At 51.3% G+C, this 26,802-nt stretch overlaps 3 protein-coding genes across 18 annotated transcripts in view; 2 read left to right on the top strand and 1 right to left on the bottom strand.

The window, feature by feature from the left end:
- Window positions 1-15,522, top strand: part of EMID1 (EMI domain containing 1) — a 49,742-nt gene extending 34,220 nt beyond the window's left edge. For 3 of the 10 annotated variants that reach the window (XM_078435601.2, XM_060612811.3, XM_060612808.3), the window contains 3 exons: window positions 4,324-4,368; window positions 9,362-9,446; window positions 13,741-13,982. In XM_078435601.2, the coding sequence (XP_078291727.2) occupies window positions 4,324-4,368; window positions 9,362-9,446; window positions 13,741-13,865 (255 nt within the window). In that variant the 3' untranslated portion in view covers window positions 13,866-13,982. Of the gene's footprint in view, window positions 1-4,323; window positions 4,369-9,361; window positions 9,447-10,428; window positions 10,520-13,740; window positions 14,532-14,725 lie in introns of those variants that run through there. The other 7 variants (XM_078435600.2, XM_060612809.3, XM_060612806.3 and 4 more) reach the window with 4 other exon arrangements.
- A 104-nt stretch (window positions 15,523-15,626) lies between these two features.
- RHBDD3 (rhomboid domain containing 3) lies at window positions 15,627-21,523 on the bottom strand. Of its 5 annotated transcripts, XM_060612815.2 has the most exons (8): window positions 21,411-21,429; window positions 21,030-21,082; window positions 20,337-20,484; window positions 18,504-18,692; window positions 17,485-17,868; window positions 16,426-16,588; window positions 16,050-16,337; window positions 15,627-15,963 (listed from the first exon to the last, which is right to left on the bottom strand). In XM_060612815.2, exons 4-8 carry the CDS (start codon window positions 18,649-18,651, stop codon window positions 15,786-15,788), a joined length of 1,161 nt encoding a protein of 386 aa, XP_060468798.1. In that variant the 5' UTR covers window positions 18,652-18,692; window positions 20,337-20,484; window positions 21,030-21,082; window positions 21,411-21,429; the 3' UTR covers window positions 15,627-15,785. The 5 variants fall into 5 exon arrangements, with proteins under 5 accessions (XP_060468798.1, XP_060468799.1, XP_060468796.1 ...); XM_060612816.2 differs by lacking the exon at window positions 21,030-21,082 and having other exon boundaries at window positions 21,411-21,523; XM_060612813.2 differs by lacking the exon at window positions 21,411-21,429 and having other exon boundaries at window positions 21,030-21,151.
- Window positions 21,172-26,802, top strand: part of EWSR1 (EWS RNA binding protein 1) — a 27,654-nt gene continuing 22,023 nt past the window's right edge. For 2 of the 3 annotated variants that reach the window (XM_060612804.2, XM_060612803.2), the window contains exons 1-3: window positions 21,180-21,291; window positions 25,232-25,268; window positions 25,411-25,462. In XM_060612804.2, the coding sequence (XP_060468787.1) occupies window positions 21,279-21,291; window positions 25,232-25,268; window positions 25,411-25,462 (102 nt within the window). In that variant the 5' untranslated portion in view covers window positions 21,180-21,278. Of the gene's footprint in view, window positions 21,292-25,231; window positions 25,269-25,410; window positions 25,463-26,802 lie in introns of all 3 variants that reach the window. The other variant, XM_060612805.2, reaches the window with a different exon arrangement.

Below are 26,802 nucleotides of genomic sequence, written 5' to 3'. Positions count from 1 at the left end.
TGAAATTCTGTTGAATTTGTATTTCTGGAGCATGGCTCCTGATACTAGAAAGAAAGGCCTTTGTTAGTCCTGAAGTATTTCTTTTTTTCTTTTCTTTTTTTTTTTTTTTCTTTTTCTTTTAGAGAGAGAGTGTGCATGAGCAGGGAAGAGGGGCAGAAGAAGAGAGGAAGACAATCTTTTTTTTTTTCTTGGAGAGAGACAAAGCATGTGCATGTGTGTGTGTGCAAGCCAGGGAGGGGCAAAGGGAAAGAGAAAGAGAAAGAGAGAGAGAGAGAGAGAGAGAGAGAGAGAGAGAGAGAGAGGATCTTAAGCAGTTTCCAAATTCAGTGCCGAGCCTGACACAGGGCTCGATCCCACAACTCTGGGATCATGACCTGAGCCGAAATCAAGAGTCAAACACTCAAATGACTGAGCCACATAGGTGCCCTGTGGATTTAAGTATTTCTTAAGAGGCCTGGGAAAAATGTGATTACCCTTAGCTAACAGACTTTATGAAGAGGACCTTCGACTGAAATCTAGCATTTCTTTTTGATTTTTAGAATTTTCATCTCTCTGCTCACATTATCCGTGTTGTCAATTTTCTACATTAAAATTAATGGAAATTTAATTTAGAATATTAATCATAGTGTTTTATTTGCTAATTCCTGGTCTGATAATTCCAACATCCATGCTATATCTGACTCTAGTTCTAATATTTACTCACTCTTTTAAAACTGTGTTTTTTGCCTTTTAGTATGCCTTGTAATTTTTGGTTAGAAGGTAAACATGAGGTACTGGGTGAAAGGCGTCTTTACTCCAGTAAAGAGTAATGTAGTGGTAAGGTGTGCAGTGTGAGGAAGCATTCTGTAGTCTCATGGTTAGGTCTCAGTCTTTGGGTAAGCCTATCTCCCTACATTGTTAACTTCACCAGTGCCTCTTAATTTTGTTTTGTTTGTTTTGTTTCCCCTCAGGTGGGACAAGGTGGCTAGAGGTGGGATGTTTCTCTTCCCCCCATGTGGAAGGCTAAAGCTAGCTATAGTTGGGTATTTCCCTCCCCCTCCAGATCAGGTAGGCTCTGGTAAGACCCCAGCAGGTTAAACTCTGATAAAATAGTTTCTCCTGAGGGCAGGCCTTGCTGAGAGCAGAATGCTCTGGTGTGTTTCAAGATGGTACCTTTCCCCCTTCCTGCTGCTGAAAACAAGAGGAGATTTTTCTACAGCATTCACTATAAGGACCTGACAGAGCTCTTGAGTAAAACTAGCAAAGATGTGAATATTCTCCAAAATCTGGGTCCCCCTGGAATGGTTAACTCTCAGAGTTGTCCACACTGAGCCTTTGGCAATTTGTCAATACATTTGGGTTTTCCTACCCTGGCGCTGGTTCCCAAGGAGGCTTATGTTCAGTAAATTATAATCCACCTCCCTTTCTCTCTCTCTCTCTCTCTCTCTCTCTCTCTCTCTCCACAATTTGGGGGGCAGTGCTTTGTCCTGTGACCTCACATCTTTGATGGTTCTAAGAAGAGTTGTTGATTTTTTACTTTGTTCAGTGTTTTATTTGTTATTAGGAAAAAATGGTGACTTCTGAATTCCTCATGTGCTATACCAGACACAAAAAATCTGTTTTGTTTCATTGTTTTTTTTTAAGTCAAATTTAGGGGAAAATTGGTTAATATTTCTCCACATTTTTTCTGTTCTGTACTCTCTTCTCTCCTTTTGTGATCCTAATTATACTTAATACTCTCTCATGAGTCATTGAGTCTCTGTTAACTTTTCTAAAAATCTTTTTTCTCTTTGTGCTTCACTTTGAGTTATTGTCTTGACCTGTCTTCAGGTTAACTAATTCTTTCTTCTGTTATGGCCAATCTTCTGTTAATCTCAGCTACTGAATTTTTTCTTTCAGGTATTGTCCTTTTCATCTCCAGGATTTCCATCTGATGCTTTTTCACAGTATTCACAGATCTCCTGAAATTCCCTGTCTCACCACCATTATATCAATTCCACTACATTCTTTAACATGTTTATCGCAGATACTTTGTTTGTATTTAAATTCCAGTTAATTAGCATCCAGTGTAGTATTAGTTTCAGGTGTGATTCAACACTTAAAAAACAACACCTGGTGCTCATCCAGACAAGTGCCCTCCTTAATCCCCATCACCTATTTCACCCATCCCTCCACTCCCCTCTGGCAACCATCAGTCTGTTCCCTATAATTGAGTCTGTTTCTTACTTTGCCCCCTCCGCCTCTCTTTCGCTCTCTTTTTTTTTCCCTTTTGCTCATTTGTTTTGTTTCCTAAATTCTACATATGAGTGAAATCATAAGACATTTGTCTTTCTCTGACTTAGCATTAGAGTCTCTAGCTCCATTCATGTCATTGCAAATGGCAAGATTTCATTCTTTTTATGGCTGAATAATATTCCATTGTATGCATATACCACACCTTCTTTATCCACTCATCAATCAGTGGACACTCGGGCTATTTCCATAATTTGGCTATTGTAGATAATGCTGCTGTAAATATCAGAGTATATATATATCCCTTTGAATTAGCATTTTTGTATTCTTTGGGTAAATACTCAGTAGTGCAATTGCTGGATCATAGGGTAGTTCTATTTTTAAGTTTCTGAGGAAGCTCCATACTGTTTTCCACAGTGGCTGCCCCAGTTTGCATTCCCACCAATAGTGTGAGGAGGTTCCCCTTTCTCTGCATCCTCACCAACACCTGTTGTTTCTTGTGTTGCTGATTTTAGCCATTCTGATAGGCATGAGGTGGATATCATTGTAGTTTTTATTTGGATTTCCCTGATGATAAATATCAGAGATATTTTATTTTTTATTTATTTTTTTGAGAAGATGCCTGTTTTTTTTTTTAATGTTTATTTATTTTTGAGAGAGAAAGAGCACAAGCAGGGGTGGGTCAGGAAGAGAGACCCAGAATGTGACACAGGCTTCAGGCTCTGAACTGTCAGCACAGAGCCCAACAGGGGGGCTCAAACCCACAAACCACAAGATGATGACCAGAGCTGAAGTCAGATGCTCAAGCGACTAAGCCACCCAGGTGCCCCCATTTTTAAAATTTTTTTTAATGTTCATTTATTTATTTTGAGAGAGAGAGTGCAAGTGGTGGGAGGGGCAGAGAGAGAGGAGAGAGAGAAAGAGAGAGAGAGAGGGAGAGAGAGAGAAAGAGAAAATCCCAAGCAAGTTTCATGCTTGTCAGCACAGAGCCTGATGTGGGGCTCCATCCCATGAACCATGAGATCATGACCTGAGCCAAGATCAAGAGTCAGATGCTTACCCGACTGAGCCACCCAGGTGTCCCTGGATTTCCCTGATAACAAATATCACAGATATTTAAAAAATTTTTAATGCTTTTATTTATTTTTGAGAGAGAGAGAGAGAGAGACTGAGCACAAGCAGGGGAGGAGCAGAGAAAGAGGCAGACACAGAATCTGAAGCAGGCTCCGGGCTCTGAGCTGTCAGCACAGAGCCCGACACGGGGCTCAAACTCGTGAACCACGAGATCATGACCTGAGCTGAAGTTGGTTGCTTAACCGACTGAGCCACCCAGGTGCCCCAATATCATAGATATTTGAAACTTTGTGTCTACTAAACCCAAAATCTGGGTTGGCTATGGATCTGTTTCTACTGACTTATTTTTCTCTTGATATTGGGTCACATTTTCCTGTTTCTTCACATATCTAGTAATTATTATTGCATACTGGACAATATAGATAACAGAGTAAAGAGAATCTGGGATCTATTATCTTCCTCTGAAGAGTGTTGATATTTGGTCCAGCGTGTGGGTTGGACTCAGCTTGTGACTTTAGGATGGGTAGTTCATGGACCATCTGAGCATTAGAGGGGGGTATTTATGTAGATTTCACTCCCCTACTGTAGCTCCCTGCTTTCCAGTATTTCCTTTCAATTTCCCTCTCCTGTGGCCATCTCAACTCCAGCCTGTGATTCTTCAGCCCAGTAAGATGGTAAAGCTTTCTGCTTGAGCTATTTGCCAGGCTGAGGGGGCTGCAGTGTGCCCTCAGAGGAAACGCCATAAGTATTTATTTTTTACCCAGCGTAGTTCCCTTCTTTCAAAAGTCAAATAGCCTCCAGTTTCTGGCTGCTCTTTACCACGTTCCATTGTCTTCAAGTCATTGTTTTTTGGGTTTTTTTTTTTTTTTGCATTTAATCTAGTGTTAGTCCCATACAAGCCACTCTCTGTCTCTCTCAGCCTTCTAGCTTCTTCCAGTCTCTCCTTCCCTCTTTCCCCCTCTCCTCCCCTCCTTCCTTTTCCCACTCTCCCTCCCTCCTTCCCTCTCTCATTGCTTCTACCTCTATCTCTCCTTGCAGGGAGAACCTGGCCCCAAAGGAGACCCTGGTGAGAAGAGCCACTGGGTAAGCTCCAGCCGAGCACTGACCTCCCACTGCCCTTCCTGCCCTGGGCTCTCAGGAGATCATTAGCAGTGGGGACACCTCATCCAAATCCCACTGTAACCTGGTCTCCTAGGAAGGAGGCTTGACAGATCTCAGCTCTAGCCCCCTCCCAATCCTGTCCTTCCCAACCGGACAGGGCCAGCCTTATCAGCAGACCCCATGCTCTCTGTCTCTGTCTTTGTCCCTGTCTCCGCCTTCCCTCTGTGGCCTTTCTAAGCCAGGGTGACCCTGCCTGTTCCGCCTGGGTGGTTTGGGCTGACCCAGTCCAGACTGCATCCTCTGCCTCATAGTCCCTTCCCAGCAAGGGCTTTGGCTTCTGCTCCTTTGTCTGCAGAAGAAAGGGAGGTGTGAAGACAATATCCACACAAAAGAATGGGATGGGGGCCTTGAGAAATCTGTGAAGCATAGGAAGGGAGGCATAGGAATGGTGAAGGCCCTATGGTAAAAGGGACAGGGGACCTAGATACCACCGTATACATAGGAAATCCATGGAGCACAGGAAGGGAGGCCTAGAAGCCATTATGTATACATGGTACATGGTAAATGAGGTCAGGGGACCTAGACTTCACTATTCTCAAAAGACCTGTAATTAACACGAGGTCCTAGACACCATCACATACATAGGAGACTCAGGGGGAGTGCAAGGACGGGGGAGTGCAATGACAGGACTATCATGCATGGGAGAAACATGGAAAATGAGATGGGGTGATCTAAAAATCACTCTGCACAAAGGAAGCCCAGGAAGATTGAGAAGGAAGGCCTAGAAACTGTCACATACACAGGAGACATAGCATGTATGAGAAAGGAGACTTGGAAACCACAGGTGGGGTCCTAGAGACCTTTACAATCATTGGTGATGGTTGCAGTGAATGAATTCCCAGGCCTAGAAATTGACCCACCCAAGATACATGGGGAGAGGACCAAAAGCCCACAATGCAAGAACCTGGAAACCACTGTGACATAGACATTTGGAAAATGGACAGGGTGGAGGCAGACACCCCTACAGGAGAGAAAACTGGGAAGCTCTTTAGGAGACTGGTATCGTGCCTCCCTTTCCCCCAACCCCGTCTGGATGCAGTCTGGCTGGGGTGCCCTACTTTCCAGCAGGCACTAGTTAACGAAGACATGGGATGCACCCAGCGCCTGCCTTGCCCTCTCTGCTCCTGATTGTGGGGTCAGTGATGGATACAGCCGTGGGAGCCCCTCACCCCGCACGAGCCCTTCCCCATGTCTTCCCATGACTTCTGGGGCCCTGCTACCTCTCCGGCAAACCTCCCCCAGCCCCTTGCTTGTCACTCCACTCCCCATACCCCCCTTCATCCCCCAGTGGCTCTAGAGTCTCTTAAGCATACTACCAATAGGTGCATGAGCCAGGCCGGGGATCAGGTAGACCCATATAAGCCCAGCCCTCTGCCTCCCCTGGGCCCGTCACTGGCCACCTCCACTCTAGGAACATGTTTTCTACTCAGCCCAGGAGAGGTAGGAGAGGTGAAGTGAAGCTGAATTAGGTTATGCAGCTTTATCCATACATGGAGATTCTGGGAGGAGAATGGATGCCTGAACTATCCCAAACCAGGCCTTGAACTCAGGACCACCTGTAGGAGGGGCTGCCCAAAAGGTAGCAGGGCCCCTGCCCATCCTCCTTCCTCCCTGACTCCCACCTGTACTTCTGCCCCTGCTTGCTGCCTGCCTGAGGGGGACCTGCTGGGCTGGGGTCAGCATGAGGCTTTGGGGACTTGGGGACCAGCTCTGTGGGGGGTAGGTGGGGATGAGGCCCAGTGTGGGGAAGGGCCCTGAGGGGCCACTCTCCACCTACCACCCCCAGGTAGACCTGAGCCAACAGTCCGATTGCGGCTCGGCAGTGACACCCAGTGGTCATGAGCATAAAGTGCAGGCACTGCCCCAGAGTAGGCTGAGCCATCCCATCTAGCCAAAGCTCATACCCCTTATTCAGACAAGAAAAACTGAGGCCTAACTCCACAGAGCAAATTGTTGGCAGAGCTGGAAATGAAACCCAGGATTTTCATCTTCCAGGACCTGGAAACCAGCCCTTCCTTGGTGGGTGCCAGGCCCCAGGCTGGGTTCTGTGGACATAGATGTGATTTGGGAAGGGGGGGGAGGGGGATACAGACCAGTAACCAGCAGCAACAGGATAGAGGGAGCTCAACTGTGATGGGGGAGGATTTAGCCTCCTGAAGGAGGAGATGGGAGCTGAGGCCCGAAAGGTGCATTAATCAAGCAAAGGGTATTCAGGTAGAGGAGTGGGAACATCATGACCTAAGGCCTTGGGGCTGGAGTGAGCCTGGGGTAGCCAAGGAGCTGCAAATACTTTGCATGGTACAGTGTGACAGTCAAGGGGTGAGACGGAGGTTAAATAGCCTTGCAGGACTTAGGCCATGTTGAGGAATTTGAACTTCGTTCTGTGGACAGTGGGGAGTCACTGAAGTATTGAACAGCAGGAAAGAGACACAGTCAGATTTCTGTTTGCAAACCGTTCCTCTGACTGCCCTGCGGATAATGGATGGGAGAAGCAGAAAGAGAGACGGCAGGCAGGAGTCTGTTGTGGCCATCCTGGCAAGAGACCCTGGGAGCTGGAACTGGAAGGAGGACAGTGAGGATGGATGGATGGATGTCAATGGACTAACAGAGACTTGGTGCTGGTGTTTGGCTGTGATGGGGAGCAAAAAGTTAAGGCAGCTTTCACAGAAAAGAACAAGAAGAAGAAGCCCCCCGCCCGGGGTTCTGCCCATGCCAAATGGGAGGTATCTGTCGTAAAGCTGAGTACGGGGTGTCCGGCAGACCCTGGACGCTCAGTCTGGGTTTGGAGGCGACTGGGGTGTTATCAGTACAAACAACAGGCCTCTCATCTTGGAAGGGATCCAAATAGCAGGAATGTTGCTTTAGTGTTTTCCTCCAATTTTCATTTAGAAGATTTTCAAATGTTCAGGAAAATCCAGAATGAATATCCGCCTGCCTTCCACTAGCCAGACCAACTATTAGTATTTTGCCACGTTTGCTCTTTCTCTCTTTACTTATATTTACAGACTTTAAAAAATCTATTTGAAAGTAAATTGCAAACCTCATCTGTATTTTCCCTAACACATCAGTGTGTATCTCAAAAGAGTGTGGACATTCTCCCAAAAAGCTCCAATACCACCATCACACCTAAGAAAGCTGAAATTGATTCAGTGGAATGATGCTCTAAAGTGATGTATCATTTAACCTACATACAAATTTTACCAGTTGTCCCCAAAATGCCTTTTTTTTTTTTTTGCTTTTTTTTTTAATCTAAGCTCATCAAGATTCATGCATTGCATTTGGTTGTTACAACTCTAGTGTCTTTTCATCTAGAACAGTCCCTGTCCTTTTCTTCTTTCTCTTGACTTTGTCTTTTTGTGAGTGTCCCACCATCTATCTAGATTTGCCTGATTGTTTCCTTGCGATGAGATGCAGTTAAATGCTCTTGGCAGGAGCACTGGTGGGGGCTGCAGTACCCTTTATTACATCTTATCAGGAGGTTCATGAGGTCAGCTTGTCCCACTGTCCATGCTGGGAGTGGCTTAACATAATTTTTGAAGGTCATCCATTTTTAGATCCTGCTCTTGTAATACTTGAAAGGGATTACTTTGGTGTGCGGCCCACAGTGACTCTGACCGTTAGGCTGCAATGTCCAGTCAGTGGCCTGAGAGTTTCCAAATCCTTGTGATGTGGACAGGACAGCTGGGTTATAACAGACAGCCCCAGCAAGGCCACAGCAGGCTCACAGACACGTTGGGAGGTCTCTCGGTTGTTAGATGTTGGATTTCAGTCGTGGCAATATGCATATACTACCCCATCCCTTCACTTAATCTGAACCAAGTAAAGGACACTGAGAGAGACTCCCAGATATGTGAGGGCTGGAATAGTTCTATTTGCTGTCCTGGGGTGCTCCTTTGGAATTAAGATATCGACGTTCCGGAAATAGCTTTAGTCTGGATTAGGAAAGAGGAAGGAGTGAGGGAGTGTGGAGTTTCAGCCAGATCGTGGACCTCATGCTGGGGAAGGAAAGGACAGACAGACAAACTGGAAGTGAACGTGAGGGCTGGCTTGAGCCTGCCCTAGCAGCCGACAATATCTTGGGGTAGGGAGCCCTGGGGCAGGGGCTTTGGGGGCCCGCTGCCACATCCCTGGGCCTGGGGGCTACAGACCTAGGGATGCTACTTCGAAGGGAGGGTGGGGCTGGGGGCCTGATTCCAGGACATGCAGAATGCGGACTTAGAACAGTCAGAGCCTGGGAAGGGATTGAGCCCAAAGTGAGAAGGGCTGAGGAGTGGACACCTGGGCCTGAGCCTTAGCTTCTCCAACACGTTAAGCACAAGTTCCCAAAAGTGATGCCACTCAAACATTTTCTAATTTTACTTGCCTATATTCATTTTGATGTTAATGGAAAGAAGATCAGTGGGAGCCTGAGTGGAATTGATGGAATTCATTAGAGTGAGGTTAATGTAGTATGTTAATGTAGGCAAAAAGTGAGTCAGTTTAAAGAATATTAAGTAAACAAGAGTGCAGGTGGCCCAGGGATGTGGCAGGAATCATGCAGGTGTCAGGCAACAGAGATTTGGGGGTGCCCCATGACAACCTCCAGGGCAGGCCCCGAGGCAGGTTCTGGGACAGCAGTGAGGCCCCTGTGGCCTGGCACTGCCCTGCCCCCAGTGCAGCAGATGTACAGGGGTGTGGGCAGAGAGCAGCCAGCTGGGACCCATCAGGACTTACTGAGGGGGCCGCTTCCACCTGTCTTGCCCCTCCCTGCCCCATCCTCTCCCGGCCTTATCCTGGCTGTCCGCGGACCCTGGGTTGTGGCAGGTGGTGCGGGGCCACAGGTGCATGTCCAGGGTGGGGCATGGGCCACCAACGAGCTTTGCAGGACCTCCTCCCTTGCCCCCTTCACGGCTGCATCTGTCTCTTTCCTCCGCAGGGGGAGGGGTTGCACCAACTACGCGAGGCTTTGAAGATTTTAGCTGAGAGGGTTTTAATCTTGGAAACAATGATTGGGCTCTATGGTGAGTAGAGACAGACAGACGGACAGACAGCCCAGCCCCCACCCACCAGCCTTCCCCAGGCCCTCCAGGGGTGGAGCTGCCTGGACCCAGTCATGAGGCTGGAGAAGGTGCCTGCCCCAGGCAGGTGAGGACGTGAGAGAACAAGGCCACCCATCCCTCAGTGGCTGGTTCCTCCTCCACAGGTGAAAGGGAGCCCTAGAAACCTGGGCCCCCACCTCTGTGGTCAGACTGGGCCTCCAGGCATTGTGAGTAATGCGGTTTCCAGGCCTGCAGGGGAAGCAGAGATGACAGATTTTGAGTTTCAAAGAAATTAGGGGCAGTGGAGCCAAACTCCAGACCAGAAAGGGATTGTGGGTAACAGAGCCAGATGGCAGAAGAGCAGGGGATCATGGGTAATAAAGTCAGAGCCCAGGCCCACAGGAGGGTTATGGGTAAGAAATCCAGACTCCAACCAGGCTTCATTCAGCTCTAGAGAAGTCATGGGTAAGAGAGCCAGTCCCCAAGCCCACAGGACAATAGGTCATGGAACTAGACTCCAGAAGTGCAGGGGACTGCGGGTGACGAAGCCAGGCTCAGTCCCCGGGGTACTCCAGGTAATATACCACCCACCAGTTCTGATCTCCCCTCCCCCAGGAGCCCCCAGAGGCTCTCATAGGGCAGGCCTCCTGGCCCCAAGTATCTCCCTTACAGTTCCTCCTCTGGTCCTCCTAACGTGTCCTGCAGGTCCCTTTGGGGGCTGGAGGGAGCCAGATCGTCACCCCAGGCTCTCACCCACCAATTTCTCCACCCATCTGGTCACTTGAGGAGCCAGGCAAGCCCCGTCCCCAGTTAGAAGGGGAGACCGAGGTCTCGATAGAGACTCACACCCAGGCTCCTTCTTCGAAGCTGGCAGGGGCCTGGCCCCTACACCCCACCCTCAGCTCCCCGGCCCAGCCCTTGGAGGCCCGACTTGCACCGTCTGCTTTTCTTGATCTCCCATCAGGCTCCTAGCTTACAGAGCTTCCTGCAGCAGCAGGCTCAGCTGGAGCTCCTGGCCAGACGAGTCACCCTGCTGGAAGCCATCATCTGGCCAGGTAATGGCAGGGCGGGCAGGTAGGGGCAGTCCCTTCCAGGAAGGGCCTAGGGACACAGAAGTTACCTCCCACTGCTGGATCCAGGCCAGCAGACACTCCTCCTTTAGTCCTTCCAGCCAGCCAGCAGATGGTGCCCGACACCCTGCTGGCACAGGCTCCCAGATAAGACAGACATAGTCCTGCTCTCATGGAGTACAGGGTGCAAGGACACGGGGGTTGCCCTGGTATGGGCTGCTAGACCCAGGGCAAGGAATACCACGGTGGAGTGAGTACTGTGACAGCACAGAAGTGCCCCTGACCCAGGCTGGGGAGTGGGGAAGGGCATCTCAGGGAGGGCTTCCTGGAGGAAGTGTCATCTAAGTGGAGACCTGAAGGGCAAGGATTGGGGCAAGTAAATGGGCACAGGAACAGCATGAGCAAAAGCCAAGAGGCCGGTTCTGTGAGGTTGCTAAAGAGCAATAGGTGAAGCTAGAGAATCTGGCAGGGCCCAGTTTGAGAAGGCTCTTGAAGGGAGGTAGAAGGCAAGGAAGGAGGTTAGACACCAAGTGGGCAGCACCCCTCCCTGCACCTGGCTTGTCATGGTGGGGCTAAGGAGGGCCCTCCCCGTGAAACGGAGCTTGTGGGTGGCCCTCAAGAGAGGCAGGGATTGGCCACCCTCGGGGCTGAGCTCTGGTCTTCACCTAACCACTAAGAGGCCCCCATAAGCCATCCTCCCACCTCCAGCCACCCCATATCACAGCCTGGTCCTAGTACATCAGTGCACATGGCCTCAGACATCATGTCCAAGTTCGCATCTGTTTTATAGATGAGGAAACAGAGGCTCCAAGCAGGAAGGAGGGCTAAGGATACAGTCAAGCCTCCCTCATTCAGCAAAACTGTAGGGCACATCTACTGAGTGCCAGGTCTGGGTGGACGCTCTGCGCCCATCAAGTGATGGGGGATCCTCAGTGTCTACAGAGATGAGGGCCAAGGGGTACAGGGGCACCAAAGGATGTGAGTGAGTGGCAGTCACTTCTGGCTATGGGTTGGAGAAGCCTTCCTGGAATGGGGACACTTGCACTGAGTAATGGAAAATCCCTACGAGAAGGTAGAAAGGGCAGCCTTGACAGAGTCCTGCATGGACAAAGACCTGGAGGCTGCAAGGGGCGTGTGGTCTGCTTCCCAAGCTCCTCTCACCTTGCCACATGGCTTCTCTAACTTTTAGAAACATCAGTGACCGTCTCCCAGACCTCCTCCCCTCTCACAGATTTGGGACCAAGGACCAAATCCCAGGCTCTCAGCACCTTTTTCAGGTGTCTCTGCACCTCCTCTCTCAGGAGGATAGGGACAGGAACCAGAAGGGACATACTAGCCTTGGAGCCATACCTGCACTTTAGTCCACTGTATCCAGCAGCCCAGGGAGGGAGTTCTGGTCACCTTAGAAAGCCCACGCCCACTCTCTGTGGCCACAAGCCTGGGGGAGTGACCCCATAAGCAAGCTTGGGTGATGGGCCTGAAGAGGGGGTGAGGGAGGAGGGGAGCATTGAAGAAGGAACTTTCCCCTCATCCATCGTACACAGCAGGTGCTAACTAAAGACCCAGATAGGACTCATGTTTAGGCTATAATCAATAATAATGAGATAGTAACAGCTGTCACACATCCAGCCCCCCAGGCTGGGGGATTTATATCCAGTCCCTAATACAAGCTTGCCAAGTGGGCAATGCCACGCCCATTTCACAGATGAAGAAACAGAGGTTCAGAGAGCTCACATGATTTCCGCAGGGTCATAGCGATAGTAGTGGTAAGGCCAGGGGTCCACCGTAGGTCTGTCCTTTAAAGCTCTGGCTCTTTTCGCTCCATCAACAAAAGTTCACTGACACCTCTGTTCTGCCAGGCACTGAATGGGGCCAGGGGAAACCAAGGACCCTGAACTTGATTGTGTCAAAATAGCATCTCATGAGCAACTCAAACAGTAACCAGGCCTGCAGGAGACCTGGGTCAAAAACACATTTAGTGACGATAATAATCCAACATTTATTATGAAAACCACTCCTGGGTACCTTAAACACTTACCACAAGGGTGGGACACAGTATTATCCCCATGTTCCAGATGAGGCTCAGAGGTTCTATACTTGGTTTAGGACTTGGCCCTAGCTGATATTAGAGGCTGGGCTCTGTGCTACTCTCCTCCTATGCTCCCTGATTTAGGGCATCAAATCTCCCTTGACTGTGAGCACACACAAATCGGTCTGTCCCAGAGGCCCCAAATTTTGGCCCAGAGGTGCATGGGAGGCTGGGGCACACAGAGTCAGGGTGCTAGACAGTTATTATTATGAAGGTATAGCCCATTCCCCTGGCAGTGGCCCAATGGGACGCTGGTGCTCACCAGAGTCCGAGTGTCCATCCCTTTGACCAGGACTTTGGAGGCTCAGCCAAGTCCCCCAGCCTAGGGCTCTGCTCCTTGGATGTTCCTCTTCCCCTGGGAAAATAGCCCAACCTGACCTACCTGACCTGTTTGTTTAACTTAGAGAGGGACTAAAGTTAGTGGCAGAAGGCTTCCTGGAGAAGATAGGCCTTCCTCTGGGTTTTGAAGGATGAGTTTTCCAGGTGGCAAAAATGCCAATTATTGTTTCACTCTTGGGGGATACCTTATTTCCAGTTGGGGCATATTTCACCATAGTCAAATTAGAACTGATTTCAATATTATTGAAGCTGGTCAGGACCTCAGTGTATCTGGAACTATCCTCCCGGGTTTTAGAAATGAGACAACTGAGCCTCTGACAGAGGTTAGACTTGCCCAAAGCTGCACAGTAGGTCAGTGGCAGAGCCTGGCCTTCCTAAACTCTTCCCCATCACAGGTGGCCTGAGTCTGTTCCCTGACCTTAGTTTACCCAACTACAAAATGAGGATGATTCACCTATATTCCAAAGTGTGGAAAAGAACTATACGTGTATGGATCATTCATTCACTACGTGCTAAACGTTTCAGAAACATGGCAGGTTCATTTATCCCCCCTTGACAGAGAAAATCAGAGACCCTTGAGTGCTCTCATTGGGCTGGGAGCTACTAATTCCAGGGGGTAAGGGGAGACACTAATCAGCTTGCAAACTACCCTTTCTCACAGCTCTGCCTCCCAGATGCCAGGGCAGAGTGCCCAGCACCCCAGCCCCCAGAGGGCCGAAGGGAGATGGGCACCTCATACAGACCTCACTAACCCTGACTCTCTCCTTCCCTCCGGCAGAACCAGAGGGGTCGGGGGCAGGCCCTGCCGGCACAGGCACCCCCAGCCTCCTGCGGGGCAAGAGGGGAGGACACACGGCCAACTACCGGATCGTGGCCCCCAGGAGCCGCAACGAGAGAGGCTGAGAGCAGGGGCGGCCCTAGGGGCAGACCTGGCCTGGCTTCCCTTCCTAGCCTGGACTTGGCCAACTGCCTCCAGAGACCGCCCATGCATATTTATTAATGTCCTCAGGGTCCCTTCTGCCACCTAGGCCTTTGGGATAGGCAAGTCTTGGTCCTGACACCCCGTGCAAGTCTGCCTACTATGAAGCTGAGAAGGGACTGTGGCCTGAGAGGGAGGGGCAGCCCAGGCAAGAGGTGAGATCTTGCTCAGGGCCTTGGGCTTCCATTTCCCTCTGTGAAATAGGATGGTGCAACCCTGCAGGGAAGGGGTGGCAGGTTCAAGCCTTCGGTTTTCTCACTGGCTGCCCGGGCATCCAGGCCTGTGGGCACTGATGGGTGGCTGGAGCTAGGGTTCTTCTGGGCCCTTAGCACACACGGGCTGGTGGGGAAAGGCAGGCTTGCCTCTTCCTCCTCCCCAGCCAAACCTCGGGGAGCCCACCGCAGCCCTCCGCTCCTTGATTTCTGGTGCTGGGTCCCCACCCTGAGCTCAACAGGCAGGACATTGCATAGGTCCTGCCTCCTGAGCCCCCAGCCCCTCCCATGTCCCAGTGGGGGCGGAGGCATGGAGAGGGAGGGGCACCCTGGAGGAAGAGGTCTCCAGCCAATAAAGGCACCCAACCTGATGTCCCACTGGCCTGGTCTCAGTGTGTGCTTAGATGGGGTGCAGCTGGGCAGGGCCAGGAGCCTCTTCTCTCTTCTTGGTGGCCTTCCCTGCCCACATGCAAAGCAGGACTGTGAGGGCCGTCAAGGTGCTGCTGGGCAGGGGGGCACACAGGGGTAGGTGAGCAGAGCAGAGGCTCACACCATCCCCATCCCCTGGCCAGGTGTTCGGCAATGGCTGCAGCTTCTGAGAAGCCCAAGGAGCAAGAAACTGCCAGACCTTGGGGCAGCTTCCAGATTGGGTGACCCGCAGCATCCCCCCCAAAGACTGTTTCCTCACCCATAAAAGGACGGCATGACCTTCAGGCTGTCCAGTCTGTTTCTGGCCCCTTGCCTGTGGCCAACGGCAGGGCCGGTCTCTACAGCCCCTTTACTCTGGCCCCAGCGTGGGGTACAGCCCCCTCAGGCGACTAGTCTGTAGGCTGCTCCAGGACACACAGTTCCCTGCACCACCCCTCAAAGTCCAGCTTCCCAGGCGCCCCTGGCCTTACCTCTCCCCATAGCCCATCAGCCTCACACCCAGGCCCCACCCTCCACCCTCTGGCTCAGTCTGCCCCTCCCCTTCCTGGGAAGGGGTCAAGGACTGAGGAGGGCCAAAAGGGAGGACCTGCCTCTTCCAAGCTGAGGAAGCTTCTCCCTCATGGCACCCCCACATTGCTTCCTGTGCAGGGAGCCCAGCAGGGCACAGCCACCAGCTCCAGAGCCTCAGGAGACTGACTGAACTGGCCCCTGTCCAGCAGGGACACTGTCAGGGTGCAGGCAGCGAAGGGATGATATTCCTGGGGAATCGGGGGAGGTTTCCTGAAGGAAGGTCTCTGTGTAGGCTGAGACCCAAGGCTGGGTAGAAATCAGCTGGGAAACAAGATGGCTCCTCAGCAGAGGGTCTTCTATGCCCCGAGGTGGAGGGTGTAGCTTCCCCAGGAAGAGGCTGCAGTTCAGCCTTGGTCTCTGCACATCAAGGAGCTGTTCGCCTGAAATCGGTCAGTCCCTCCCCGCTCATTCATTCATTCATCCCCCTTGCTGCCAACATAGAAGAGTCAGACACAACTGCTGCCCCCGAGGAGGTCTAGGTTAAAAAGTGCACTGTTTTTATTCTGAACGGTACCAGGGTGGGGTGCCAGAGGTGCCTCTCCTGCACCACACTGTGACTCTCAGCAGACAGGGCTGGGGCTCCGACTCCCCAACCACAGGCCAAGCCCCTCGTCACCCAAGGGCCTGCATGTGCTAGGGGGGACCAGGACCCTCAGGGTGGGCGGGTCCGCCCCTCCCCTGAATCACTAAGGCCTCAGTGCCCACCTCCCCCTCAACCAGCAGGGACACGGCACCCTCCACTCGGCCCGTGGCTGCCAGTGCCACCACTGCCTGCTCTGTGGGGAAGCCCATGCGCTCCAGCTGCTGCAACCTGTGGGATGGGGGGACAGGGAGGGAATGTCAGGGCCACCTCCAGCCCCTGCACCAGGGGACCCCACCTCCACCCAACCGCCTTACCGCAGAGAGGAGACAGAGGATTTAGGCAGCCGTAGTGGGCTCTCAGGACACTGGGCTGGCCCCTCAAGGAGTGAGGCCTGGATCCCCTCCTGCAGCATCTGCTCATCCAGGGCTGCCCACAGCGGGGTCCCTGGGGGGAAGACGGGCCCGGTCCAGGCCAGGCCCACCTCAGAGGAGCCCTCCCAGGTCAGCTGCACAGGCCCTAGGCCTGGCGGGAGGTGGGCTGAGCCTTCGCTGCGGGACCAGAGGCTAGGGGAGGCTGTGTAAAGAGGTCCGGGGGCGGGAGGCCTGGAGAAGCAGAAGCAGAAGAGGGCCTGACTGCCAGCACTGCCGCGGATTACACCGGCGGGGCCGCCGTCTTTGGCATCACTCTCACCTGACTCCGGCAGGATGGGTGACCGGCAGCTCGGCCAGGCTGCCTGGGGTAGGAAGGAGTCTGACCGGCCAGCACTCTGCCAGGGCCCTGCACAAGATGCCCTCCTGCAGTGCTTGCAGCCGCCGCTCAGAGAGCTCCAGCCACCGGAAGGCCCCGGCTGCATCTGTCTGCCCAGGGCAGGGCGGCCGGTCAAGGAAAACCAAAACCAGCAGGGGTGAGCCCACACTGCACGCCAGGCCCTGGGCCAAGTGGTGACAGGCATTCCCTCACATCCATCTCCTCACTATGGCCCAGCAAGGGGTGTGTTGTCATCCTAGTCAGCAGCTCTAGGAAAAGGAACCTGCCCGAAGCTACTCAGCCAGTAAGAGGGGGAGGCAGGTGTATCTCCCCACAAAAGCTCTATCCCCTCGTCTCCAGCATCCCCTGCCTGCTCTGTTCCCAGAGCTCTCCGGTCTGACTCAAGGCCCACCCTTGTGCCCAGTGGCACCCCCCTCATTGCCCTCAGCCAGGGCAACGTACTCCCCACTGCAGGATACAGCCAGGCCTGGGCAACTGGTGTCCCCAGTCCTAAAAAGCCACAGCGGGTAAGCCTGTGCCCACTGTTCTCTCCAAAGGCACGGCTTCCCCAATAGGCACGGAGCATCTTTGGAGCAAAAGCCTGTGTTCAATGCACCTGCACCGCCAGCCACACGTGTTCCACCTTTCAGCGCTGAGCCCCGGGGCTCACTCTCACCCTGGCCTTGCACTTCCTGCACCCTCTGCCTGGCCTGCTCTTTTTCACTTGCCCTGAACCCTTCATCCTGCACATCTCAGCTCAGATGCCACCTCCGTAGGGGAGGGCTCCCCTTTATATTATAGTTGGTGCCTCTACCTGGCCATTAGCCCTCAGCCCCACCCCCGCCCAGTCTGGCCAGAGGAAGACTCACAGATGCTCCCGGAATGTGTTTGCACAGCTGACCTGCAAGGACCTGACCTCCTTGTGCCGCTTCCCTCCCCCTCTGGGGGCCCAGCCACAGAACCCACATGTCCACGTGGGCCCTGGACCCAGGCAAAGGATACAGGCGAGGCCAGCAAGGAGGCCGCACAATAGCTGCAGGAAGGGTGGCTCAGAGCTGAGCACTGGTGTCACAGCAAGCAGCAGCCACGGCAGCAGCCACGGTGGCAGTACCCCCTGGGGCTGTCTAGGGTGGTAACCCTGCCCCGCCAGCATGGCCAGGTGGACAGGCATGTAGCCACAGCCACCAGCTGCGCTGGGCACCCCGAGGCCTGCCAGCAGCACACCCATTAGCCCAGCAGCCAGGGCGAGCAGGGCAGAGGCATGCAGGAACCGCAGCGTGCCCAGGTGGCACTCCTGCCACCAGCCCAGTGTGGGCAGGAGCAGCAGGCTCAGGAGGAGGCCAGGTAGGGCCGTGTGGCCCAGGACGTGGGTCAGCAGACGGTGTGCTGGGAGAGAAAAGGATCTTATGTGCCAGGTTAGTGGCCCTAACCCCCAAGGCTGTCCCAGGGTGGTAGTTACCCTCTACAGAATACCCACTAAGCCAGCCTCCTCTCCCCAGGAGCCAAAGTCTGCCCACTGCCAGCACTGTAATTACTCATGAAAGGGACCAAGGGCTTCTAAATGCTGCGGCTGCTCCCCTACTGTGTTAACCGAACATGCTGGAGACACCACTCAGTCTTCTCAAGAGCAACCCAACTATGGATGAGTCACTTAACGTCTGCTGGGAAACACTCAGCTGGGGTCACTCCTCAAACTCCCAGGACCTCCTGAACATTCCTGTACTAAGCTGAAAGCCTTAGTTCTTATTTTAAGAGAAAACCACCAAAAAAGGAAGCCATCTGAAAAGAATACCTACTCACAGGCTACCACAGCTCTGCTGGCCCCTCTGCCTAGGTGCTCCGCCCTCCCTTCTTGGCTGTGGATGAGCTGGGCATGCTCCTGTCCAAGGCCAACCTCCCCCTGGGCACTGGGTCCTCTCTCTGCTTGACCAGTGTATGATGCATGCCGCTCCTATGAACTGGTCTTAGGCCCTACCTAAGTCTCCTGCCTCTTCCAAGGTCCATATGGGGCTGGCTCTCACCCTGCCAAGGGTCCAGCAGCAGCTCTGGGGCCAGGGCAAGGCTGGGGCCAGCCCCCACCAGCCACAGGCAGCTCAGCAGCAGCATCAGGACAGAGGAGGCAAGAGGCAGCGCCGGGGACAGTGGGCCAGGGGGACCTCTGGCATGCATAGCACGGCTGAAGGCGTCAAGAGTGGTCTTGGGGCTGTGTGCTAGGAGTAAAGGAAAACAATAACAATAGTTATTACTGCAATTTTTACCCAACTTCCTTTCAACTACCCTCCCAATGGCTCCATTTTACAGAAGTAGAAACTGAAGCTGGAGAGGCAGGTCCAGCAACTCAACCATAGAGGAGCTCGGACCCTAACCATGTGCTTAGCCATCCTGCCATCCCCTCTGCCTGTGTGAGGATGGTGAGGAGCCAGACCAAAAGGGCTGAGTTGATCTGGGGCTCTGGACTCCCAAAAAAAGGGGTGCAGCACCCCAGGACAAACTAAGGGTCATCTCCAGCTTTCCTCTGCCTCCCTCTTCCCTCGGGTTGCAGACCAGCCACCTTTCTCCCTTCTCCCCTCCACTGTGCCCAGCCTTAGAGCTCTAGAGGGGCTCAGCTGCCCTTGACACGGGGTGAGGCCAACCAATCGGCAGGCAGATTCGGAAGGGGCTAAGGCAGAAGGGCTGGAGGAGGGGCAAGAGTCCCACACCCTAAGTGCAGAGAGACAGAGACATTCCCTTTCTTCAGCTATGAGTACAGCCCTTCTGGCCTTAGCCCCCCTTCCTGCAGGAAGGTTCCAGTGTCCCCTCCACTCCTTCCTGCTGTGCATCCCTGGACAAGTTTTCCATCCTCTGAGCCTCTCCTTCCTCATCTGTAAAATGGGGATTAAGAAAAATCCTTTCCTCATACAGTAAGAAAAAGAAATGGACTAAGGCAGGGCCCAGCCCACAGCTCCTGCTCAATAAACTGTAGCCATCCCAGCTAATTGTGGGAGGAGGCAGAGATAACTAGCCACCAGTGAGGTGGGGGGCAGGAGGGGGGGGGGGGTGGCTCCTCAACATGGAAGCAGCTGCTCCAGCCTGGCTGGTTCAGTCTGGCCCTCACAAAAGCCAACTCCCAGCCCACAAGGCACAGGCCTTGCTGAAACCTTCTCACCCCCAGCCAGGCCTGTGTCAAGACTCCCAGTGAGCTGATCTCATGAGGCAGAAAGCAAAAGCCCAGAGACAAGAAGACTGCTTCATCTGCTCCTTTCCCAAGGGCAACCTCAGCATCAAAACCCACCTGCCAGTTTCCTGCAGGAAGAATGTAGAAAGTTCCTCTGCCTGCAATGTCCCTCCCTTCAGCTCTCCAATAGGCAAACTCCTATACACCCCTTGAAGCCCAGTTCAAATGTCCCTGTCTCTTGCCCTGGCCCGCCATGTCATGGGTCATAGATCTTATCCTATCTAGTGAGTACAGCTTGGCCTGTCTTTTTTCCTGAGCAGATGGTCTGGACAGGGAGCAGGTGGGAGTGCCCTCCTCTTACTCATCCCCAAGTTTCCCATATGTGTTCACTGAAAGAGAGACACTGGCTTGGTTCCAGGTCCGGCTGAAAGATTTGGGTGAGCCCTGCGCTTCCTTGGGCCTGAGCACTTTTGAGGAGACTAGACTGAGTCCAGAAAGGCAGACAGGTGCCAGCCTTGCCCAGAGCCAAGACAACCACTGCAAGCCTCCCTCCTTCTGCACCTTCACAACCATTGTACCCATGGGCACCTTACAAGGGTGAAAGACTTGCACACGGACAAACAGAACTGGGACTGGAACCCTCTGGGCCTCAGTCTCTTCATCGATAAAATGGGGCTGTGCACCATCAGACCCTGCCTACCTTACTAGGAAGACTGGAGGACACAATGAGAAGACAAGAACCGGGCAGATTCTTCCGAGCGATAAAGTGGGAGTCCCAGAGCGTGGGTCGGACTCAGCTTTGTGACTTAGGAAAAGCACACAAATTCCTTGGGCCTCAGTTTCCCCTTCTGTAAAAACAAGGGTATTGGATGGGGGGGGTACTAAAAGGGCACTCTCAACGTTGACCGTTACTGGGGGGGGAGGGGGGCTCTTAGGATCTGGCGCGCTACGTTCGGGGGGCGTCCCATCTAGCCCACCCGCCTCGGCCCCCTCCCCCCTCCGGCCCAGGCCACGTGTCCGGGGTACTCACTGCAGAGCGCGTTCCCCCCCTCCCCCGCCCCCGGAATGCCAGGTGGGGCCCCGGCTGGGAGTCGGGACTCTAGCTTCCCGGAGAGGTCTGAGAGCCCCGAGCCCATTCTGCTTGCGCTCGGGCGCGTGACCCCGGCCGGGCTGGCTCGCCACCTCTTCCCCCGCCCTCCCGTCCCCCGCCGTCCGCCGATTAGTCAGCAGTTGTTCTAGGCCCGGGTCCCTTCCCCCAGCCCTCCCGCCGGCCTCCGTGTCCCTCCAAGGCAGACTCTTCAGAGACGGTCCCTAGAGCCAGCGGACGTAACCATTCCGAACAGCTTAGCTTTGCACGGAGAATCACTCCGGGTTGATACCAAGACCCGCTCACCCTCCGCTTCGGACCCTTCGGCGCTAGTTTGGCTCGCATGTCACGCCCAGCGCCTTTGAGAGAACATTAGGACAAGAGCTGCAGGCGAGAAGGACGAGAAGGCTGTGGTTCATCCCTCCTTCCCTCACCCCTGCGGCCTGGCCCGATGGTAGCGCCCGAGGTTGCGGGTTTCGCGCCTGCGCAGTGCGGCGCCTAGAGGGAAAGCGAGAGGGAGACGGACGTTGAGAGAACGAGAAGGAAGGAGAGAAAATGGCGTCCACGGGTGAGTGTGGTGAAACCACGGTCGCGCCGGCGACGGTCGGGACACCCAAATGTGAGGCCGCTTGTCTCAGGGAGTGGCCGAGACGACTAAATAGAGTTGCGGAGAAGGGTGTGAGGTACCTTCCGGGGCCCGACGAGCTCGAGGGCCCGAGTTCTCCTCCCCTCCCCCCACAGGGAAGGCCGGTTCTGGAATCTTCCGGCGCCCCCGGCGCGCGGGGTGCATGCGGCGGCGGGGGCGCGCGGGGCCTGCCGTGGGCTCCATTGTATGGCGGCCGTCGGGTCCCGCGCTCCGGGCTGCTCGCCACGTGGGCGGGGCCTTAGGCCTCCGGGCCCCCGCGTGGGGATGGGGGTAGGGCTCGGCAAGGCCTCGAGTCCGGCGCCCTTAAACCGGAGCGCGGGCGGGGGGGAGGTCTCGACGGCTGCTCAAGAAGTCGCAGCACTGCCGCTTCTGTGATTCTTCACCCCACCCCCATTTTTAGGGAGGCGGCCCAAGCTTGAGGGCGACTCTGCTTCCCCGAGGAGCCCGGGGGGAAAAGCAAATAAACAAACAAAAAAGGCATCGCGGGTTTGTGAGCCGAGGGGTGCCGACCTATGAGCGGGCGCCCCGTCATGGCCTGGTCGGCAGGGGCGTCCGGTGTGGCCGAGCTGCCCTCTCGGCGGGTTCTAGCCCCAAACCGAACTTCTGCCCGACTGGGCTTTGGGCGGAATGTGCTTCCCCCTCCAGAACACCCCCCCCCCCCCGCTTCGTTCTTACTGTTATTAATCCCACTATCTTTTCTCGTCAAAAAGCAATTCAGCGGCTTGGGGCCATTTTTCAGCAAATGCCGAGGGGAGATCCGTTGTATAATAAGACCAGCCTGGATCGCGAGGCCAGAAATCCCTACCGAAAGGAAATTCTGGCCTCTTTGACCTAGGAGAAACAAAAGGCCCAAGTCGGCATTTGAATTATTCTTAAGCAGTTGCCTCGCACGTTTATTCGACTAGGTTAAGCTGGCGGGCTTGTTTATCTCTTGGACTGATACGAGAGAGGGAAGGGAGACGCAGGCTGGACTTTGAAAGAAAGCCCGGGGTGGGGGTGGGGAGCTCGAATGTGAAAATCTAGGGTGGTCTTTGATGCGTGAGTTGTTTAACCTTGTAGCCTAAACATCACCGGCAGTTTGCAGCCTGTTTGTGCACTAACCTGCGGTTTTTGGTAGGGCGGGGCATTTTTGCCTCTGGGGGGTATTCTTAAGCCATCTAACACCAGGCCTTAGAAGCAGTGGTGGAAGTCGAGGGAAGACCGGAAAAGCTCTGGTTCCTTCCGAGATTTAATTTGAAAGGGGTTCAGAATCCAGCAGCTTAAGGACAATTTTAAGTTTTCCCCTGCTGTGTGATCAGTAAACAGGCAGGTAAATGCTGGCTATGGGTTCAGAGTGCCCATAGATGAGAGGACTCTGAAATACCACAGCCCAAGGCACATCCTGGTGGAAAGTGGTTTCTGCAGAGCCCTTTCCACCTTCCTCTTCCTTGGCGGTGTTTGAATTTTGTGAGGGGAGAGTGCTATTCTCCCTTCCCTCTTTAAGCATGGGCAGTCAAAATGTGTATGGTCAAATTTTTGCGAGGCTGGACATGCCAGTTTCTTGGTCTACTTTGCTGAAAATGTTTTTTGGAAACCTCCATGTACTGTATTAGAATTAAAATTGCGTTTTATGTTAGACACACAGTATTAGGCTAGCGGGAGGATCTTAAATCGTGGACTTTGGTTTCCTTACGTTCAAAATGAAGGAGTGAGGCTAGATCTTTTCAGTGCTTTTTGAGCCCTGAATTTCTTGACCTTATAGAAGAATATTTGGTTCCCACAAATTACTCCATATTGACTTTAACTCATTATGTAGTCTGAAGCTCTAAATCTCTACTGTTTGCATAGTGAGTACCCTAAAGTATCTGAAAGTCACTACTTCGGGTAAAGTAAGATGTGGGTTTTTTCCCTCATGTATGTTATAGGTAGAAAAGTGAAGTCGATGTCCACTTTAACAAAGAATTACAGTGCAAACTCCCAGGTAACCACCATTCAGACCAAGAAATAGAACATTGCCAGCACTCCGGAGGCCCCCTTCTCCTCAACTTGTCCTGTATTTTTAGTGGAGTCTTCAGCTGCGCATGTGAGGGTTAAAAACAAAGTATAACTGACTGCTAAAAAAAATCTGACCATTGTGTAACTAACATTTTTGAGTCCATAAAATGTTTGTGTGCTGTAGGTAAATAAAATAAGTTCTCAGGAAACAAATTTGCTACCTCCCTTAGCCCACCCGTGTGGGACTAAATGGGCTGGTTTCACGCTGATCTGGGATCATTCGTTGTTGCATATCAGCTTTGACAGTTTTCTGTTTTTTACATAACTGTTCTTGTGTAAAAGTCCTCTTGCAAAGTTGAACTTATATGTCAGCAATTTAGAATAATTTCTCATACAAGACACCTCAACAAAACGTAGACTGAAATATTTTAATTTTGATGCTTCGTTTGTTTTGTGAATACCACATGGAAGAAGTGATTTGCATTTATTTTTTATGCACTACATAGGAAGCATGACTTGTGCTTTTGAAAATGCCTTAAGATTGTCTTGAACAAATCAATTTGTTCATTATACAAAGCCTTTGGGCATTTGATTTGATCATGTTGATTATTTGGGATTCTGTGTTAAGGCTGTACAGAGGAAGGAAAGTGGTTACAGGTAGAGAGGTAGAAAGGTGACTCTACTTAAAGAGAGATTCAGCAAAATGCTTTGGGGTCAGGTGGACTGTAAGGCAGGCTTTGGATGGAGTGGGGGTAGATAGAAACTCATCCGTGAAGAGCTGAGATAGATGTCCACTGTTGCTTTCAAATGAGGGGCTACTTTCTGATTGGAAAATAAAGGACCCTTTTGTTTAGCACTAATGGCAGTACTGTCTTCTGGCATAGAAGAAGATAAGTATTTCTTGTGGAAAGTAAAGCATTGGGCAGAATTTTCAAAAATAATTAACTTTAAAAATATATGTCAAGTTCAGTAGTGCTGTGAAAACTTCTTAATCATTTTATTTTCTATTTTCACTACTTGTAGACACCTCAGTGAACCAGAGTTCCTTTCTGTGCATGTTGTAAATTTCATATGAAAAGGAAAATTATGGGAAGGATTATGTAGAAAGAGAAAGGAAGAAAAGTTGTGGGTTCGTTTGTTTTCTTTAGAATTGAAATCATTTTGAGTTTTTAAAAGATATTACCTAAAACCAAATTACTCCTGTGCTTTCTTCTCTGCCACATTTCAGATTCTGAAACTTTTAACTGCTGGGATTTATGTCGTGTCTAGCTTCTGACTTAACTGTACACATGTAACCCTGATATACTTAGGAAGGCCTTTAAAACACTGGATTGAGATGGCTCTCCTTTTCGCCATTCCATGTCACAGTCCTGCTAGGGAATTTTGGTTGGTCTAACTTGCTAAAGTGAGGGAGTGATAGAAAAACTAGTTTTTGAGGAGATTAGTGACTGATGTAACCAGTCTGATGTTAAACATTGTGATATTGTGGCATGCTTCATTTTTATATGAAGGTAAAACTTCTGATCCTGTTGGTTCATCTTGTTTTTTTTTTTTGTTAGTCTTAGGATGATGATCCATGTATTTGAAATGACAGCCTGCAGTTAAGGGGGGTTTGTGGTCATGGGAACCTTCAAAGTAGCTCTGCCAAATCAGCTGATCTTGACCTCATTAGCTGGCACTGTATTCAGACTTTGAATTTAACTGGCTTAGACTTATTTTTTGGTTTGATGTTGAGAGGAAAGAGGTACTTATTGGAACCTGTATTGGCCTGTACTTCCTCTCAACAATTTAAAGAATTTATCTCTGCCACCTGAATTCCTTCACCCCTTTTTTTCTTTTTCCTTGCCTCTGCTGACTTGACACTATTTTCTCTCCTTGTTTCCTCTAGATTACAGTACCTACAGCCAAGCTGCAGCCCAGCAGGGGTAAGTCAGTCTTTTATAACAGGACTTTGGGTGTGATTGATTATAATGTTTTTAGAGTACCAAGTCTCCTAGAGTTATAGAGAATTTTGTGATGGAATCTGAATGTTCTGTATTCAGTTCTTGAATTTAATTTTTCTTACAGCTACAGTGCTTACACCGCCCAGCCCACTCAAGGATATGCACAGACCACCCAGGTAATTTTTAAGATAATTGTATGTGATTGCATCCCCAAGCAAAATGTTTGTCAGCCATTAAAACAATAACAGATAGATATTTTTTAAAAATTCAGTAATAGGAAAGTATAATGTGCTTGTAATCATAAAAATACCCAGGTGTTTTAAACTTTCACAGTGGGAGTGAAATGACACCATTCTCAAACTGGGAATTGCTAGCTCCCCATGCCTTTCTGGTATCATTTCTCAAGTTAAGTGCCTTGTTTTGTGCTAGGTCTATCTACATACTATATTCTGTTTAAATTTATTTAACTTTATTATACAGCAATTCTGCCAATAAAAAAAATTGCAGTGCATAGATATGTCATTTGCCAGTGTTCACACAGTAAATGGCAGGATCAGCTCTGCTAAGTATGGCTGCTTAGCTACAGAGCCTCTGAGCCCTTTCCAGTACAGGAGCTTGTGTTTAAAAGCCTAGGCCAGGGTCAGTTGGTCATTTAAGTGCCTGACTTTGCCTCAGGTCATGATCTCATGGTTTGTGAGTTTGAGCCCCAACTCAAGCTCTGCACTGACAGCTTGGAGCCCGCTTTAGATTCTGTGTCTCCCTTTCTCTCTACCCCCCCCTTCCCCCCCACCACTTGTATTCTCTTTCTCTCAAAAATAAATAAAAATTAAAAAAAAAAACCCAAGTGGGGGCACCTGGGGGGCTCACTCGGTTAAGCGTCCGACTTCAGCTCAGGTCATGATCTCACGGTTTGTTGGTTTGAGCCCCACATTGGGCTCTGTGCTGACAGCTCAAAGCCTGGAGTCTGCTTCAGATTCTGTGTTTCCCCTCTCTCTGCCCCTCCCCCACTTGAGCACGGTCTCTCTCTCTCTCTCTCTCAAAAATAAATATTTAAAAAAAATGTTTTAATGATAAATAAAAACTCAAGTGAGTATAAAGTTAAAAAAAAGAAAAAGCCTAGGCCAACAGGTGTTAGAAAACTATCATCCTAGAATTCTTAAGATCACTTCAGATTCTGAAATGATCCATACATTAAATGGATGCTAATAATTCTTCCATGGAAACATCCTAGGAAAGACAGATTGTGAAGTGTCTGGCAGATCTTACATAATTGGTCATTCAAATCTCAAATGTAATCTTGCTAATAACCTGGAAGAATACCTCATTCCTTGCCAGGTTTTAAGTATTAACTAAAGTCCAGGTTCAAAAGACTGCCCTTGATATGTTAACCTTAAGGAGACACTTGGTGTTCTGGTTTGGTTTTTGTTTTTTTGTTTTTGAAGTGATGTAATAGTTTTTAAATCTGTATGTCAGGCTGAAAATCTGGTTATCAAATCAACAGATTTTAATCCCATTT

Source organism: Panthera onca, chromosome D3 (assembly GCF_046562875.1).
Source record: "Panthera onca isolate mPanOnc1 chromosome D3, mPanOnc1 haplotype 2, whole genome shotgun sequence".
NCBI lineage: Eukaryota > Metazoa > Chordata > Mammalia > Carnivora > Felidae > Panthera > Panthera onca.
Note: the sequence above shows the minus strand (reverse complement) of the source record. Positions and strands in the feature narration are given on the sequence as shown.